The sequence below is a fragment of the Eublepharis macularius genome, chromosome 2, assembly GCF_028583425.1.
Source record: "Eublepharis macularius isolate TG4126 chromosome 2, MPM_Emac_v1.0, whole genome shotgun sequence".
Lineage (NCBI taxonomy): Eukaryota > Metazoa > Chordata > Lepidosauria > Squamata > Eublepharidae > Eublepharis > Eublepharis macularius.
Window position 1 is genome coordinate 45,769,159 of NC_072791.1, and position 17,091 is coordinate 45,786,249.

At 41.8% G+C, this 17,091-nt stretch overlaps 1 protein-coding gene across 1 annotated transcript; it reads right to left on the reverse strand.

Annotated features, from left to right (window-relative positions):
• Positions 1-1,095: 1,095 nt before the first annotated feature.
• DLST (dihydrolipoamide S-succinyltransferase) lies at positions 1,096-15,837 on the reverse strand. Its single transcript, XM_054970557.1, has 14 exons — positions 15,677-15,837; positions 15,181-15,229; positions 13,253-13,308; positions 12,053-12,127; positions 11,683-11,738; positions 11,099-11,210; positions 9,413-9,577; positions 9,074-9,159; positions 8,088-8,185; positions 6,723-6,853; positions 6,087-6,160; positions 5,191-5,274; positions 3,448-3,615; positions 1,096-2,364 (listed from the first exon to the last, which is right to left on the reverse strand). Exons 1-14 carry the CDS (start codon positions 15,816-15,818, stop codon positions 2,230-2,232), a joined length of 1,431 nt encoding a protein of 476 aa, XP_054826532.1. The 5' UTR covers positions 15,819-15,837; the 3' UTR covers positions 1,096-2,229.
• Between the last annotated feature and the right edge of the window lie 1,254 nt (positions 15,838-17,091).

Below are 17,091 nucleotides of genomic sequence, written 5' to 3' on the forward strand. Positions count from 1 at the left end.
GTCACAAAGCAACACCTGCAGTTGTTTTACTATACCAACCATAAATTTGAGTATCATCGGATTCTCTATTGATCAGAAGTCATCTAAACTAGAAGATACTGATAGAATAGTGGTTCTTCAACTGTAATTCAGGAATTCCTAATACTTTTAACCAGGGGTCATTTCGTAGAAAAAGAGCTGGAGGAACTCATTAGCATAACTCATTAGCATATGCCACGCCTCTTGCCATCACCGGAAGTATGTCATTAGTATAACTGATTTGCATATGCCACACTCCCTGACATCACCTGTTCTGGCTGTTTTGGACCCAATACTGGCCATTCAGTGCTGAAATTGGACCCAGAATGGCAAAAAGGGGCTGAAAATGGCTGAAAGGGGCTCCAAAATGGTCAGGATCGAGCCGCTGATGAGCGGGAGATAGATCCACCACCCGTCAGAGGCCCGATCCAGGCCGTTTCAGCCCCAATCCAGGCCCCAAATGGCTGAGAGTCAGGTGGGCAAGGCCACCTGACGTGACCTCTTTGGGGAACTGCCCGAACTGTGTTCCTGCGCGTTCCCCCTCGAAATGAGCCCTGCTTTTAACATTTACCCAAGTAAAAAGCAGCAATCCATTTTAAACTACAGACTGAGGAGCAGCTGAATATCAAAGCAGCAGCCAGCTGCATGTCTAGTTATCTCTCACAGACTAACTTGTTGAGCTTGGACAGAGGAGACAAATATAGCAGTGGAGGGTTAATTTGCAAGCGTTTCAACTACGCAGGCTGTCCCTTATACCCAAGTGCTGCGTTTTGTTCCATCATCAGCACCTTATCCTCAAATTCTCACTGTTGTAACTCAGACCACCAGTCATTCTTAAGCTGAAGCATTTATTCCCTCTCTCTCCATTCAGTCCTAATGTTCTCAATGAATTACAATTTCCTCGACAGTCCAGCCCTAACATTTAAGACAGCTCATCAGGATAGGCTGGGAGCTCCCCAGTCTCAGAAGTGAATTTATTTCCTTTCCTAAGAGCAGGAAGGGCAAGCACTCTATAACTTACCTAGCTCAGCTCCTTCCCCCAGTTATTCTCCCAGCTTTCGTATACACTCACACACATAATTTCCTTGTTTTATTTCATTTAAAATCTGTTGCGTTAAATACTTTAATTACAAGTTCTGTGCAGCAGAGAAGAGTAATAAACCCTGCAGGCACTAGCAACCCTCTCACTCAACAATACATGTGCACGCTATTGTACTAAGGATATGTCCCCATGAACCAGCAGCTTGGGTTGAGAAAACATGCCGTGGCAATGGTCTCATCCCAACCCACATCAGCATACAATCAGTGCAGTCACTGCAGACAGGAAGTTGATGGAGCCATCCACTGAGGATTAGAGATGGAATGCAGGACAGCTGCAGAGGCCTACAACCTTCCCCTAATCTCCAAACTACTTGTGAACGGAGTCCAGTAGCTACAGGGGATGCCAATTCTGTCCCACTAGAGGTTAAAACACACACACACAAACTTCACGTGGGAGAGCAAGAGCTGTTTCTTCCACTTTCTTGCTCCTGAAGGTATAGTATAGCAGAAGATGGGGAGGGAGATCCCTGAAAGCAATCTTAGAACTACCTCTGGGCTACTACTACAGGGAGTAGAAAATGGCTGGGAAGGCAGTAGCCCACTAAGGTTAAAAAAAAGCCCACCAGGTGGCTGGAGTAAGAATTTACTTTCCCCATTGCTGAAAGTGTATATGATCAGGCACTGCAAGAGAATCACCTTAAGGGAGCCCAGGCGAGCTTTGCTGCGTGAAAGAGCTAGAGCCTTCAAGTTGAGTACAGACCCAGCAACAACTCTGCCTGGCATCCAGCCCTGGTGATGATTAATTAAAGCTGAAATTCTGTGCAAGAGCAGCTTTAGGAAGGCAGCTCTAGCTAAGCACCAGGCAGCTTCGATCCCCAGGAGATGTCAGGAGAAAGGTGAGGCCAGATCTACTTGGAGTGAACACCACAGGCTGTAACAGAACAGCCTATAACAGCTTCTTGTTTGCCCTGGGAAGAAAGTGACCCATCACTGGAAGAGACAGGGAAGATGGATGGCACACAACCCTTGGGGTTCCTTTCAAAGCAACCCCTGCCACTAAGGTAGCGGAGGAGGAGACTGGAATGAAGCCCTGCTGATTCCTGAATGTCCTCTGTTTTGTCTGCTGGTGCTGCATCCGTGCTCTGCTGGGTGGGGTGGTGCTGCTGCCCTCTACAGATCAAGCAGCAGCACACGAGGATCTTCCACCACAGCCTTGATCTTACGCAGGAAAGTCACTGCCTCTCTGCCATCTATCAACCGGTGGTCATATGTCAGTGCCACATACATCATTGGTCGCACCTCAGCCTACAAGGGAGAAATGCCTCCATTAAGTCATTCAGCAATCATCTTTTTAGACACAAACCTACTAGACTGAGAAGCAACATGGAATGCATTTGGGTCTCTGATCCCCAAATAAGAGATAGTAAGTATCCTCAGAATAAAGCTATATTCTGCAGTAGCAGTGTAGATGCTTCTGAAGAAACCTCTGTTTTTATTGATTAAAAAAGCTGTTTCATCATTGCAGCAACAGATCTGAAAATGGCTGGCAACCTTGCAATGCTAATGGAGGGATTAACACACCAACAATGTACTTGTTTTTTCTGTATTTACAGGCTGGGACTTTTCACTACAACAGGATGGTGGGGAGGGAGGATAGAAAAGCCTGTCTTGTCTCTCTGCCCTACACATGTACCATAATTTCTACTTCACTTTCTTAGTGGCTTGGTTGGTCCCCCCCACCCCCACTCCTCTCCTTTCTAGTAGTATTGGTACTGCAAAGGTATTTTATATTTTATTAGTTGAAACTTTAAGAGGAAGATCTAAAACAAGATGGCTTGACTCAATAAAAGAAGCCACATCCTCCAGGTTGCAAGAACTGAGCAAGTCTGTTAATGATAGGATGTTTTGGAGGTCTTTCACTCACTAGGGTTGCCAGAGGCGACTTGACGGCACATAACACACGTACAATTTAAACTTTGCCGTAATATTCCCAACAAATGCCACACATTCCCATTTCCCTGTAGTAGCCAAGAACCTAAATATTTGCCAAGATTTGTTATTCTGTAGCAACCTTATACACCCTATATTTCCAACTGGTGATCCTTTCCTACTGTACTTGGCAGGTCAAGGTTAAAGACTCAATCCAGACTTTTTAGTCTGGATTAAGGGCTTCTATAGACATTACCCTCACCAAACGGGAATTGTTTTTTGGTGAGTGACTCCAAGATGGCGCAGGGGACATCTGCATGACTGGCCTCTGCCTACGTGGAAAGACTCATTTAAAGGTGTGAGGAACCCTCTTGTGAAACAGCTATACCGCACAAAGTAAAAGTAATGTTTAAAGGGCCATTAAACCAAGCAGTCTGGGATGTTCCATGTAGTACTTACTTTGCCTCCAACTGCAACAGGTCTATCAAAGATGCCATGCATGCCCAAGATAGCTGACTGAGGGGGGTTGATGATGGGTGTCCCAAAAAGGGATCCAAATACACCGCCATTGCTGATGGTGAATGTGCCACCATCCATATCCTCAATGGCAAGCTCATTTTTTCGTGCCTGAAATTAGAAAAAACAGTTATCAGGAACACCTGAAATTATCACGCAACGGGAAAGTGATAAGGAAACAGAACTCAGGCTGCTGATTCCCAGCTGCCAAAATACTTTAGTTATTTGATACCATGGACAGCTCCCTCCCAACTGCTGAGGCAAGGGTCAAATTCTACCCAACTGGGGGTTCTGCAACTCCCAATATGTTATTGGTTCTAAAAAATGGGGGGGGGGGGATGTGTGTGTGTGTGTGTGTTAGAGTGTGGACTGGGGGGCCATGGTGCATGGTTACCTCTGCCTCTGACAGAAAATCTTTATTCCCGTTACTTCCAATGAGAAAAACAAAAAGACAGTCACGATACAGGCATCCCCCCCAATTAGCATCTATTTTTAATCAGGGAAATGGGAGGTAAGTTTTAACCCCACTCCCAGCACCACTATCCCAATCCATACCAGGCCATCTGCAACCAGTTTTTAGGGCCATATATAATGCACCGAGGAACCCCAATACAGGTAGATAGGCACCAAGCATCACCTGCCAATCTTGGCAGAGGTATTAAATGAAGTTGTAGGCATGATCCCTTCATAACTTCAGGATAAGCAAACATTACCATTATAGTTAAGAGAGCTACTACATTCTAAATAGCCAAAATATCCAGAGGGGTTGTGAGTACTGTGAGTTCAGGCGGATCATACAATAATCTGCCCTGACACATTGTACTTAGATCAGCAACTTCATGCCAATTGACCAGCAAGCAGAAAAGGAACACAAGCACAATTACTTCAGTGCCAGTGAAAGGGATCATTTTGTAACCTCAACACTGCACAAAGTGCATAAATGCATGCCAGACAGAACGTGATGAACAGCTGTCACCTCTAGTAGCTGCTCTGGACTCCTTCAGAATTCTCTTTTCATAGTCTCATAAATGTGAATCAGCCTTGGTTTTATACCATAAGGAAAATTACTATGATCAAAAAACTAAAATGAGTTTTGTGGTAAAGACTAACAAATATACTGTGCCACAATATATTCTTTAAGGTGCCACAAAGCACCTCTTTGAAGCATGAGACTATTATACTCTGGAGCTAATCAGTATTAAAATGGCTTTTGTCCAAACTGCCACAGGATGTGGCAATGACAACTTGGCTTATGTGGCTTTCAAATGGGATTCCTGAAGGTGAAGTTCATCAATGGCTACTAGTCATAATGGTTCAGTGCAACCTCCATGTTCAGAGGCAGTGTACCTCTGAATGACAGATGTTAGGGATAGGGTAACTAGGAACACTGTTGCCTTCATGTCTTGTGTGTGGATTTCCTGGTTGACTACTGTTGGAAACAGGATGGCAGATGAGATGGGCCTTTGTTTTATGGTTTCTGGAAATGGAGACTCCACAGATGCGCTGCCCTTCTTATCATCAGACATTTGCTGGAACATTTATACTGCCACTTTTACCTGTTATCTTCTTAATGTGTCTTCAAGGAAACAGTCATTTCCCCCTTATTTTTCTTTCTCAGTCACCCCAAGTAAGTTGAGTGTCCAATCTCACTCTGGGGACTCTCATCTCCCACCCACCCTAATTTACCTTCTCTCCCAGCTCGCTGATGCTTCGTTCGATATCAGCAAAGGTCATTGTTTCTACATTTCTGATCACTGGCACCACAAGGCCCTACAAAGAACAAAGATCTCTTAGACTCAAATGTAACAAATATTACAGTATAGCAAAGACAAAGGAGAGAAAGTTGTCATAATTTAGCACAGAGGTTTATTTAGAAAAAGCAGAGACTGGAAGAGCCCAAAGAATGAGCTTCTCCAGTAAAATATTATATCATTGTTAGTTTGTGAGAGACAGGGTTAAATAATGATTTAGGGCCACAAGTGGTTTGATGTATTTTTTACAAAGCAAAATCTTGTGATAGTTCAGAAGGTTTAACTCAATAAGCAGGAATCATGGAACTGGCTCCAGCTCACTTACTTGGAGAAATATAATAAATTCACAGGCCAAAGCCTCTTTTGCTTTACTATCCAGCATTAAGGAACTGTAGTACGCCAGGTAGAAGTTTGCTTCTCAGTATAGTTTCCAGCCATTAGGAGCCCTGCTTCCATACAGTATCCTTTCCCAAGGGATACTTCTCCTGAAGACACCTTCCTCTAGACAATGGCTATAGGCTAAATCTTTAAGTTAAGCATTAGTCCTCGTGTTTTGTTTGATAATATGAGTGGCAAGCACATAAAAATTTCCCTAGCACCGTACAGAGCATCCTGTCCTTTCAGTCAGAAAAAGGATCATCTCCAGTTCAACCCACTAGGCCTACAGTTGGGCATCCATTTGGGACGATGCAGCTGGAACTACAGAACAAGACAGGCTCACATATGGTACGTGAACCTATTTTTCACTCTACTGCACAGCCAGCCCTCACCTTTCCCCATTAATCTGAACTGCAGGTTTGATCAGCCAAAAGACAGTCCCACAGAACATACCCTAGGAGTTGCAACAGCAACGCTGATATCCACGTATTCCCTGTACACGATCTCTTTGGTTGTATCATCAATCACTACATTGAGAAAGAAGAGCAGACTATTACATCAAGAAGCTCAGGAGCTGAGGATTTACCCAGGAGGGCCCAAAAGAAGCCAAAGTCAAGCTCAACCCTTTCTTTCGTTCACTGAAACTCAGTATGAGAGAAGACCAAATCTAATTTGCCTGAGCACAAAGAAACATGAATGGTGAGAAAGTGGATTGAAGTTTTCTCAGGCTGTAAAACAAATTTCAATTTAGTCTCTTTTCAGAGGCTGAATCTCCGCGACCGAACTGCTTTCCCAATAAGACCAATTTATGAATATGGTGACATGTGCTTTAATTACAGCGGAACAGATTAGGCTTGGATGTTAAGGGTCACCTCTCCATCCATATATGGAAAGCAGTTTGCTGAGAAAGGGCCTTTCCAGGAAAACTGTACTGTGACAAGTGCCATTAAGACAACCAAAAGTAGAGTGGAGACTCTCAGCTGAACACCACACTTAAAATTAGGAAGTCTGAAACTCTCCGAGTCCCGCAGAATCCGTGTTCACTTACAGACAATCTTCATCTCGGGAACATGCCGTCATTCCTCTCACCTGCGTTCACACTAGGCTGATCTTGCAAGGCAAAGGCTGCAGCTTTCACAAAGGCAGACATAAAGCCAAGCTTCAGATTGTGCTTCTTCAGGAAGGTTTCTTTGTGCCGAGCTCTCATTTCTTGGATGTTACTGGAAAAGCCACCATAAGAATATTTACTACCAAGGATACTACAAGTACCAGGATGGAGAGGCAAGGTCCAGCTTCCTGTGTCTACAAGCCCTGTTTCTTTGGCCATGTTTAAAAAGCTAGGGCAGAGTATACATTTTAGGGCTATGCCCCTTGTAGGATTCTTTGAAATATTCTTGAGAGAACAGAAAATAAAAGTTTCCTTCATTCACATTGCTACAGAGACCGACCACACAGCTGGAACATTTTTCTCTTGACAATTGTAGACAGAGATAGAAACGTTAACCTTCATCTTCCACTTCCCAGACAGTGTGGCTGTACAGAGGCAGATTTGAGAGTCAGAGTGCCCCTTGGGGCCAAGACTGTTTGTTTTCCCTTGTCTAATCTTGTTTAGAGGTAGGATTACCATCCAAAAACATTACTGCCTCCCAAGGCACAGGGGCTGCCGGAATAAAGTTGTGGTTTGAGAAGAGGAAGCCATCATGAGCAACATTTTCACAGCCGACACTGACTCCCCCAGTGGGGAAGCAAAGGGCCTTAGCCTAGGTCCTTGCAAGACGACTACACGGCATATGGGCTTGGGGCAATCAATTGAAAACAAATTACTGGCTACAGCAAGAGCTTAAGGCCAGAGTAATGGGACACCCATTAGCCTGTAAAAGGAGATAAGTTGCAGCACTTCCTCTCCAATCACGGCTGTTTTGCCAACCTTATTATTTCAGACACAAAATATTTACATGTTTTGTCTTAAGAAGCAGGGTAGGATTTCATGAGGCAATTTGATTTGGCCACCATTTCCCTTAATGCACTGAAACTTAAGCTTCCCCCTCCCCAAACCCATTAGGGCTCGACCCATACAAACACACGGTTTGAAGAATGCTGGCTCCTTCACTCTCAAATACAGACATAAGGGACATGCAGGGACTGGGTGAGAAGTTCAGGACCATCTTTTGGTAAGCTGCATTACTCCTTAGAAGCTTCACCATATACATTAACCAACAAGAGAGGTTTATACAAGACAGTCTTTCACACAGTAGCCAGTTTTTTAAGCTCTACTAACAAATTTCCCCCCAGCATGTTGGTCACAAACCTACAGCCAGAAATAAACACTTTGCCCTGGGATGTTAACACCAATCTAGAAATACATACGCTTGGTGAGGACCAGACCACTGTGTGCCTATTTACCCCAAGTTCCTGCTGTTACCAAGCGCAAAATCAACTGGTCATCATCTTTACCTCATGTCAACTTCATTAAAGGTGGTCAGCATGGCACATGTATTTTGAGCCTCTTTTAGGCGCTGAGCAATACGCTGACGCATCCTGTTCATTTTCACCTGCACAGAGAAAGAGGCGATGGGGGGAAAAAAACTATCTTATGCCTGAAACAACACAAAGAAAGCAGTGGAAACCTCCTCTTCCTTAACCCACTGAGACAGGCTGCCACACAAAATAACACAATAAATAAGCAAGGTGGTATATTTTTCTGAGCAATGAACCTAGAAAGCTACCACACTGTTTATGTCAGCTAGAGGCCAGCAAACAGGCTTGCCAACCTCCTGGTAGTGCCTGAGGTTCTCTGAAACTACAACTGTTCTCCAGACTACAGATATTAGTTCCCCTGGAGGAAACGGCAACTTCACAGGATGGACTCTATGACACCACAGCCCTGCTGAGTTCCCTCCCCTTCTCCAACTCTGCCCTTCTTGGACTCTGCTCCCAAATCTCCAGGAATTTTCCAACCTAGCTTTGTTAAACCTATCTGCAAGCCTAAAGAGTGCTCTGCTGAGAAGATGAAACCAAATAATTCTAAAGGTATTTGAAATCAAACTGACAGATTTCAAAAGAGGTTCATGGGTTGGGACACTGAGCAAGATTGCAGCATGAGCTGTGAAACACGCCACAGTTCCAACATTCACATAAGCAACACTACAACCAACTTAGTCATGTAAACCATGGGATTTCATTATTGACCACTGCTACTGTAGAAGACATCAAGTAACAAAGGCACAACTCATGAACCAGCACTACTGCATTCAACCATGGCCTAATGGCCATGTATCACAACTTGATCACCACATCTTGCGAGTTCTCTTTACCCTTCTCAGGCTAGAGAACTGCCCCAACCACAGGGTATTTATTACTCCTTCACCGTATTCAAGAGGTGGCCATCCACCTCATTCCCCATCATCCTCTGCTGACAGCTCAGAAAAGCATCCAATTACCCTGTGCTCCGATCTGACACCCTTGCTGGCCCCAGGTTCCACAGCAGGAGCAGCTGCTGGAGCTGCTGCTGGCTTTACTGCAGACACTGAAAGTAAATACAAAAAGATGTCAAAGGCTTGAAAGAACAGGGTTCACATAACAGCTGGTAATGGAGTAAGACTAAAGCCATTCTAGAAGGAGCTGAAAGTTGTTTAGGGTGCCAGAAGTTCATATAGCAAGAGAGAAGTTGCTGAACCAGCACACTTGGTTACTTCTCCTGCCCTCTGTTCAGATTCTCTAGTTAGTAATACAGGTGGAAGAAGATTAACTGAGGAGGACTAGAGGCTGCTGGAACTCACCTGGTTTAGCATCAATAGGCAATGTTGACACAGGGGGCACAGGAGGCATCGTAGTGGGAATTGGTGCTGCAGGGGGTGGTGCAGCAGCAGCAGCTGCAGGAGCAACTGGCTCAGGGGCAGGGGCTGAAGGTGCCGCTGCTGGTGGTTTTGCCTTAGCAGGTGCAGCTGAATAACAGAAAACAAGACAGTTACAAATGCAGGTAGACCAAAGGCTCTACCTGGAACAAGTTGTAAAAATTCACTCTTTTGGATACAAAGGGTTTGTATTAGTAGTATAAAATTCCTGGACTAGTAGCCCAAAATGTATTGCATGCACATTGGTTTCAGGCACACAAACCAGCTATTGTGAGTTAGGTTTATTTTACTCTGTAATTGTATCTGAGCCTGTAAGCTATGCTTTTAGCTGCTCAGTAAGTGCAAGTAAAGAGAAGTACCAAGTGGTTTGAATTTACAGCCATTTTACTTTTCCTCATTGCCACCTTTCACCCGGGGCCACCTATGTTAGGGGTCCCCAGCAGGGTATCGGAGCTAGATGGGGCTTTTGACCAGAAGGGCTTCCGATTGGCTGTGCAGAGTTTAAAAAATGTTTCCTTGGCAGTAGCTCCTATCACAATGTAAGGGTCTTCAGTGCATGACTGAGGTAAGCTCTGTGTATGCAAGAAAATATTTAAACACAATATTTTCATATTAAGAGGCATCCAGTTAAGCAGAGCTTCTACCAGAAATGCTGAAGAGTTACTATTATATTTATGTATAGGATTACCAGCCTCTAAATAAAGGACACAGAATCTGTGATCTTAATGTTTGGCTACTTATGAAATGCTTTTGATCACAAAACAGCAGCCACTAATCAGAAGACTATGGGGAAAAAATGTCATCGTTTCTAGATGGAAAGCTCACTCAACACCCACAATAACAAACTAGCATTTAAAAATCTGGGACCACTTCATATTTGAAAAGATGAATGATAGAATCTACCAAGTTGGAAACTTTCCCAAAACAACAAACTTAATGGAAACATGGTTCCCATTTTTTGAATTTATTACTGTCAATAACATAAACACCAAAAATATCATACCAAGCAATCTTAAATTTATATAATTGGGGTTAGTCTAACCAAGAGAATATCACAGTTAAATTACAAATCTGTATATTGTCAAATCCTATACAGTATTATATATAACAAGTAAAATTGTATGTGAATGTTGATGTAAATAGTTATTTGTATTTATAATTGTAAATTAGAAAATAGAACAACATGTTGTACTTTATATCTGAAAAATAAAGTATATCAAAGTTAAAAAATGAAGATGACTATGGAGAGCAGCTGCTGCCTTAAAAACCAAGCCTCTGGAAGTCAAAGTAAACCTACCCAGGCATAAAGCTCACCTCCCCACACCTGAATCTGCCCCTTCCTTTCTACCTCTCAAAATACTCACGTGCCATAATGTTGTTCTACACTGCCTATAGAAGATTGCAAACATTTGCCGCTGTAAGTAAACCAAAAGCCCAATCTAATCCGTATGATACAACCTAGTTACAGAATCTGCATCATTGCGCACATTTTTTTTTTCATTACAGAATCCACCATGACCTGGTTTAAAATGTTTGTCAGCATCTCAGTCTCTGGAACTTCCAGCAGATGGCATAGAAAATGACCTGTTTAATTGCATGTTCCTGATTTACCTCCGCTTTTCCTGAGTTTGAACAGAGGTGTTCCTCCTTCCACTTTCCCTCCATCAGGGACCAGAAGCGCTTCAATTACACCAGCTGCTGGAGCTGGAACCTGCACAGACGTCTGCAGATGGAAGATAAATGAATACCCCACTCATCTCGGGTAGGAAATAAGTATGAAAATGGGACAGTAGCCCTTCAACAAGAATTAATGGCACATTAAAATGTTAGCAGAACAGAAGGTAGGAAAGTGTCGTACACGTACCACACCTTCAAGTACGTATTTCAAACCAACTCTAATTTATCACATGAAGGCAGGAGACCCAAACATAGTTAAAAGAGCTATTCATAGGTCTAGAGCCCATGAAGGAAGTCAAGTGGCACAATGTGTAACAGCATTTTCTGGTACAAAAACGGATTTGCTCTCAATCTGAAAATGATGGAAGACATGTCAGCTCCCAGCAGGTGCAAGAGAAAGCAAGAATATTTACTTTTATTAAAAAATATTAAACTGTTTGGAGTCATTTGACTGCCCTGACCTAGGTGTTATACCATTAACATCTGCACATAAAGTAATTGGAAAACAAGACATTTACCTTGTCTGTTTCTATCTCACACACCACTTCATCTTCTGATACTGTGTCTCCCACAGCTAAACAGTGAAAAAATGGCAGTGAGTACAGGAGCAGAGTTTCACCACTTTCTTCCAACCCATAGCAATGCTTCACAGAAGCCCTGAATTCTCACTCTGTGAACCTGTAAGATCACAACAATGGGATGCACAGGCATACAGTGGAGGCTGTGCACAGAGATCTGTTTACAGACCACTGTCCTCATTATAACTAACATGCTTGGGACAATGTATCATCTATAGAGTAACAGCACCCAGGGCTTTTCCCAATCAGGACTTGAGCATTCTCACAGAGATTATATACAATGACTCAGAGAAAAGGAGCAGCCTCTTACCTTTCTCCCACCTGACATCTCCCTCTGTGACTGATTCTGCAAATGCTGGTGTGTTCACTGTAACAATGTCTTCCCCTGCAGAAGTTACAAACATATTTGTGGTGGAACAGTATTTCAGGTTTTGCCATGTCTGGCTCTGGAATATATGTAAACAACGGGCCATTACTAGAAAGGGATGCCCATGGAAGGACCACGAAGTAAAGGCAGATGCTCCCTAAATGAATCCAGCCTTGGAGCCTCTTATGCATAGAATCCCCTCCTAGTATACCTACATGGTATCACTGTTCTCTCTTTGGTCACACAGACTCAGCACCACCCCTTCCACAAAGCCTGTGGCTTAGCAACTTAATTCTCATTCCTGCTAAAACAAGGCATAAATATGCCTATCTATTGGTGCCCATTCAACCTGTTTTATTCCTCCAATATCTGCACTCTCAAGGTTTACACTGTAAGCTCCTCAGAGCAAGGAGCTATTGTTTTTGCTTGTAATTCTATAATATTGCTTGTTATTCTATAAAGTACCATGCATGTTGATGGTGCAATATAAATAATACTTAATCTAAAATACAGGAAAGTTTAGAAAGGATAATAAAATGTTAAAGCCCAGTCAAAATTTTATGCTACCAAGTTCACAGGTCCACTAAACTATGCAGAAAAAACAACAACATCTCACACCAATTGTCTTTCATCCACGGTTTCTCAGGAGATTAGGGTTCCTTACTTTTATCCTCAGAGCATTACAAATAGGGAGACTACAACTGGCCAAATTTTTACAGCTGAATGGGGATTTGAACCTGGATCTCCATGTTCTTCAACACTAACCAATATACTACACTGGCTAACAAGGAACAGTGTGATAAAAAACAGATTTGAAGGATTGGGCAAAGTACTGTGAGTGGAACAGAACTTTCCTTCTTCCTTCAATGAAGCCCACAATGTCCTTTGAAATGCTGCACCCAAAATTCAGGAGACCACTAAGAACCACACTAGGCTCAATGTGGGATCGGCAGTAGGAAGAAAAGTTGAAAACTGTCCTTCCCCAAGTGCTGCATCCAACTCACCCACCTCCATCCTCAAATTACCACTGCACAATCGTTTAGACCAAGAAGGCAGAGGCAAGTTTACTTGGGGTGCAAGACTATCAACAGGGACTAAATTTGCAGCCTCCCCCCATTAGAAGCAATCTTCTCAGATACTTACTACACGCTGTGGAAGTTCTGAAATAACGGACAGTGAAGACACTGGAGCCATTTACTCTGGAGAGCATGAAAGAAGAAAGGATTTAATTTGCCACTTGCAGGAAGACTAAGTAGTGCTGGTTTTGTACTAAGCAGGTTTCATACTAAGTAGTGCAGGTCGTGGTTTGCTGGATTACCAACGAACTGCATCCATGGTATTTTGGTTATTACAGCACATGTTCCAGAAGGATCTCAGTTCAGGAGCTTAATTTCAGGCACGCAGTAATTCATGGAGTCCATGTTTCTGAAATTATCCTGGTCAGGTATCCAAATGATGGGAAGACCAATGGTTTGGGAGATTTCTGATGTAACTGAGCCGTCTTAAAAACCCAAACCAGACTTGCAGCGAACATACTAGTGATTATTCATCTTAAAGAACAGCACTACAGGGAATTTCAATCACTCAGCTCTGATAAAACTCTCTTCATCTTCCCATAGACAGAAGGGACAATGACTGAGATCAAGCAGCAGCATTCCAAATGGACAGTAAAAATGGCATTGTTTTAGCCATGCCACATATAGCTGCAGTGCTAAATTTCCCTGTGTGGCTGGCAGTTTTTTCCACAAATAGTAGCCACATACACACTCTTAGTGATCACCTGCCTCATCACCAGCAACTTCTACAATTCACATCAGTTCTTCAGATATTAGATAAGATGGAGCAGAGATAAGTGGAGCAGAGATGCTCCACTAACTTCTACAAATATACAGAAAGAACACAGAGTGGGCGATATTAAAAAGATCCAGTGCTTTCTCTCCCCTTCAGCTTCCTCACTCTTGTATTTTCGTAGGCCAGTGATCACAGTGAGACAGAGCATTCTGAGGAGGTCCCTAGCATTAAATCTGCAGAGCCTTCTCAGGTCTGTGTTGGAAAGTCTATGGAATCCCAGCTAATTTTCTGCACTGTTTGTGGTCATGCCTGAAAACCAGCTTGTTTTGGGATAAGATTGAGACATATAGAATCAATTGCACAGTACAAATTCTCTTATGACCCTTTCATTGTTTTATTAGAAAATGTTGATACATAAAACCTCCCTATCTTGAAAAGGGAACTGATTTTACCATGGCTAGTGGCAGCAATATTTCTGACTGCCTTGTACTGGAAAAAAAAATGGAATATGCCTCCCACTGGGTGCTGATATGAGAAGATACAGAATCTCTTAGATAAAGTGTCTGCACAATTTAATAATCTGTCTTATTCCTCTAATTTTCTAAATAGATGGCTGCCCTTTTTAGAATGCATGGAGACAAGGGTACTGTAAAGAAGAAGATGCTCACAAAAATATTGCATTTGTATTTATTAAGCACATCTAACTGAAACACATAATTGCTGTAAAAAGTATTGATGTGATCAGCTAATGGAACATATATTGACCATATTACCATGTTTAACATATTACTGCTGAACTTTGTTTTTGTTATATGATTTAAATTTTTAAAAAAATATTTGTAGAGCCCTCATTTCAAGAAGACTTGAACGGGGAGATAGGGCTGTGATTATTCAAGGGATTCCACAGTCACAGTACTACATAAGTGTGGAAGCTAGCAAAAGATACAGAATTTAGCTGCATGAGAATCTTAGATTTTGTTAGAAGCACAAGGGTCAAGCCCTTACAGCTATGAATACTGGAAGGGAGAGACTCAAAAGATTAAGGAGGCCTGAGTATGACTGACCGGGGCTTCAGTACTCTCAGCATCCTACCCTTTTCAAGCAAATGGATATGTTTACTTAATTTATATAATTTATACAATTCAAGGATTCATCTACCTTTGGCATAGTTAACAGTAACTATATTGAATCTACGTGATGGATTAGGGCCTGAGATTGTAGGAATCCTTTCGCTACCTTAAATTAATTAAATTAGCTGACTTTGTAAACTGTGTACTTACAAATGTTGCTTGCTGTTGGCATAAACTGGTCCCTGGCATCGAGAAATACCTGTAAAGCAGAAACTACTTCAGCTAAGCTTGGATAAAAAGAAAATCAGAACATTCAAAGACACAAGAGAGAGTTACTGAAAGTCACTGTACAAATGCAGAATCTATAAACATTTTTACTATTAAGATACTCTCCAAGAAGGTTCTTGTGTTCAGTGATGTGGGTTTTCTGGAAAAAACTGAATTGGAAAATTCTCCAAAGTCCTAAACAGACCATGGTCTGATCAAGTAGGTTTATTTTGACTTCTGTTTAACACACACAATTTAAAGAGCACCTCATGTTAACTTTACGACCCAATAGCAACAAATGCTTCAACTGAAATTTTCAATCAAGAAAAAAAATTCAAAACTTCATGTGGAGTTTATTTTTACCGAAACATTTTAATTTTTTTTAAAAAAATAAAGCATGTACTTCCTTTATATTGTTTAAGAAAAATCCTGAACGTACTCAAAACTGTTGACATACTAAACTTAGTACACCCCAAGAACAGTGTGTGATACGTCATGGATGCGGTTGTCCACTCATCTGTTTCAACAAAATTTAACTCTCTTCTATGGAGTTCACTGGGGCACCTCAGTTTCATTGTCATTCTTTGTTGCGTCACTTGGATTACTTCTTAGCTTCATATTAGATTGGTGATTACAATATTTCTTTGACCATGCAACAAGAGATAAATAAGAATTTTAGTGTTGGCTGGGATTTAACCTGCATAACTAATCAGGAGAATTAGGAACCTGATTATTTATTTGGATTATTTTAATATATATTTGTAGTTTTATTCTACTCCCACCCCCTCAGTTTATCAATCAGTAAAACAGATTGTAAAGATTGTACTCCTCAATCAATTTCAAGGGATATCACCTAAAAATATTAATTACAACTTCAAAAATGCCAAATGTGCTTAACATTATACTGGCAATTACATTCACTTATTTTATGAAATAATTTATTTAGACATTTTCACCCCAATATTTTATTTATATGCTGCTTTTTTCACAGTGAGGACCCAAAGCAGGTTATCACATAGTTCTCTACTCCACTTTATCCTCACAACAACAACCATGTAAAGTGGTTAGGCTGAGAGAATGAGACAAGCCCCAAGGTAACCCAGTGACTTGCATGGCAGAGTGGTGACTCAAACCCAGTTGTCCCAGGTCCTAATCTAACATGCTAACTGTTATCCTACGACAGCTTTCCAAATCACTCCATTTATACTTCTAGAGAGAAATGCCAACCTTGCAACCTTTTGTGAAGATGGTTAAAAATTAAATTATATATGAAAGAAACTGCATATTTTCATAGAGATGTTTGACCCTTTTGATGAGTAAATAACCAGCCCATCAGATTGGTTTCCAAGTTGGAATGTTTGAAAGTGGTCTTTGCACAGATCATCATAAGAATTAACCCATTTCCCCCTGCTCTATTATGCCCACTGTTAAATAAAAGCACAATCCATTGAACAGATTAGGGATGAGCAGTTGGAGCACAGAACTTTCATTCTGCAATCCTAATCAGAATTACACTTTTCTAATTCCAATGAAGTCAAAGGGTTTAGAAGGCTGTGCAATCTTAATCTGCACAGCATTCATCTAGATAAATGAGACATATAAGCTGCTCTCAAATATCTCCTGTATTTTGAGGGGGCTTGGGCAGGACACGTTCCCTATGATTTCTGCTCGAAACCCTCTATGCTTCTTGGAAGAGATCCCAAGGGGATTCCACTTGTACATTGATTTGATAAGGTGCTTCAGAGAAGCACATACACACAGAAAATTAATCCAATCTGATATAAATTCATATTACCTTTCCTTTGACAATTTCTGAGAAGCATTCTACTAGCATACAGAGTCTTGTTTGGGGTT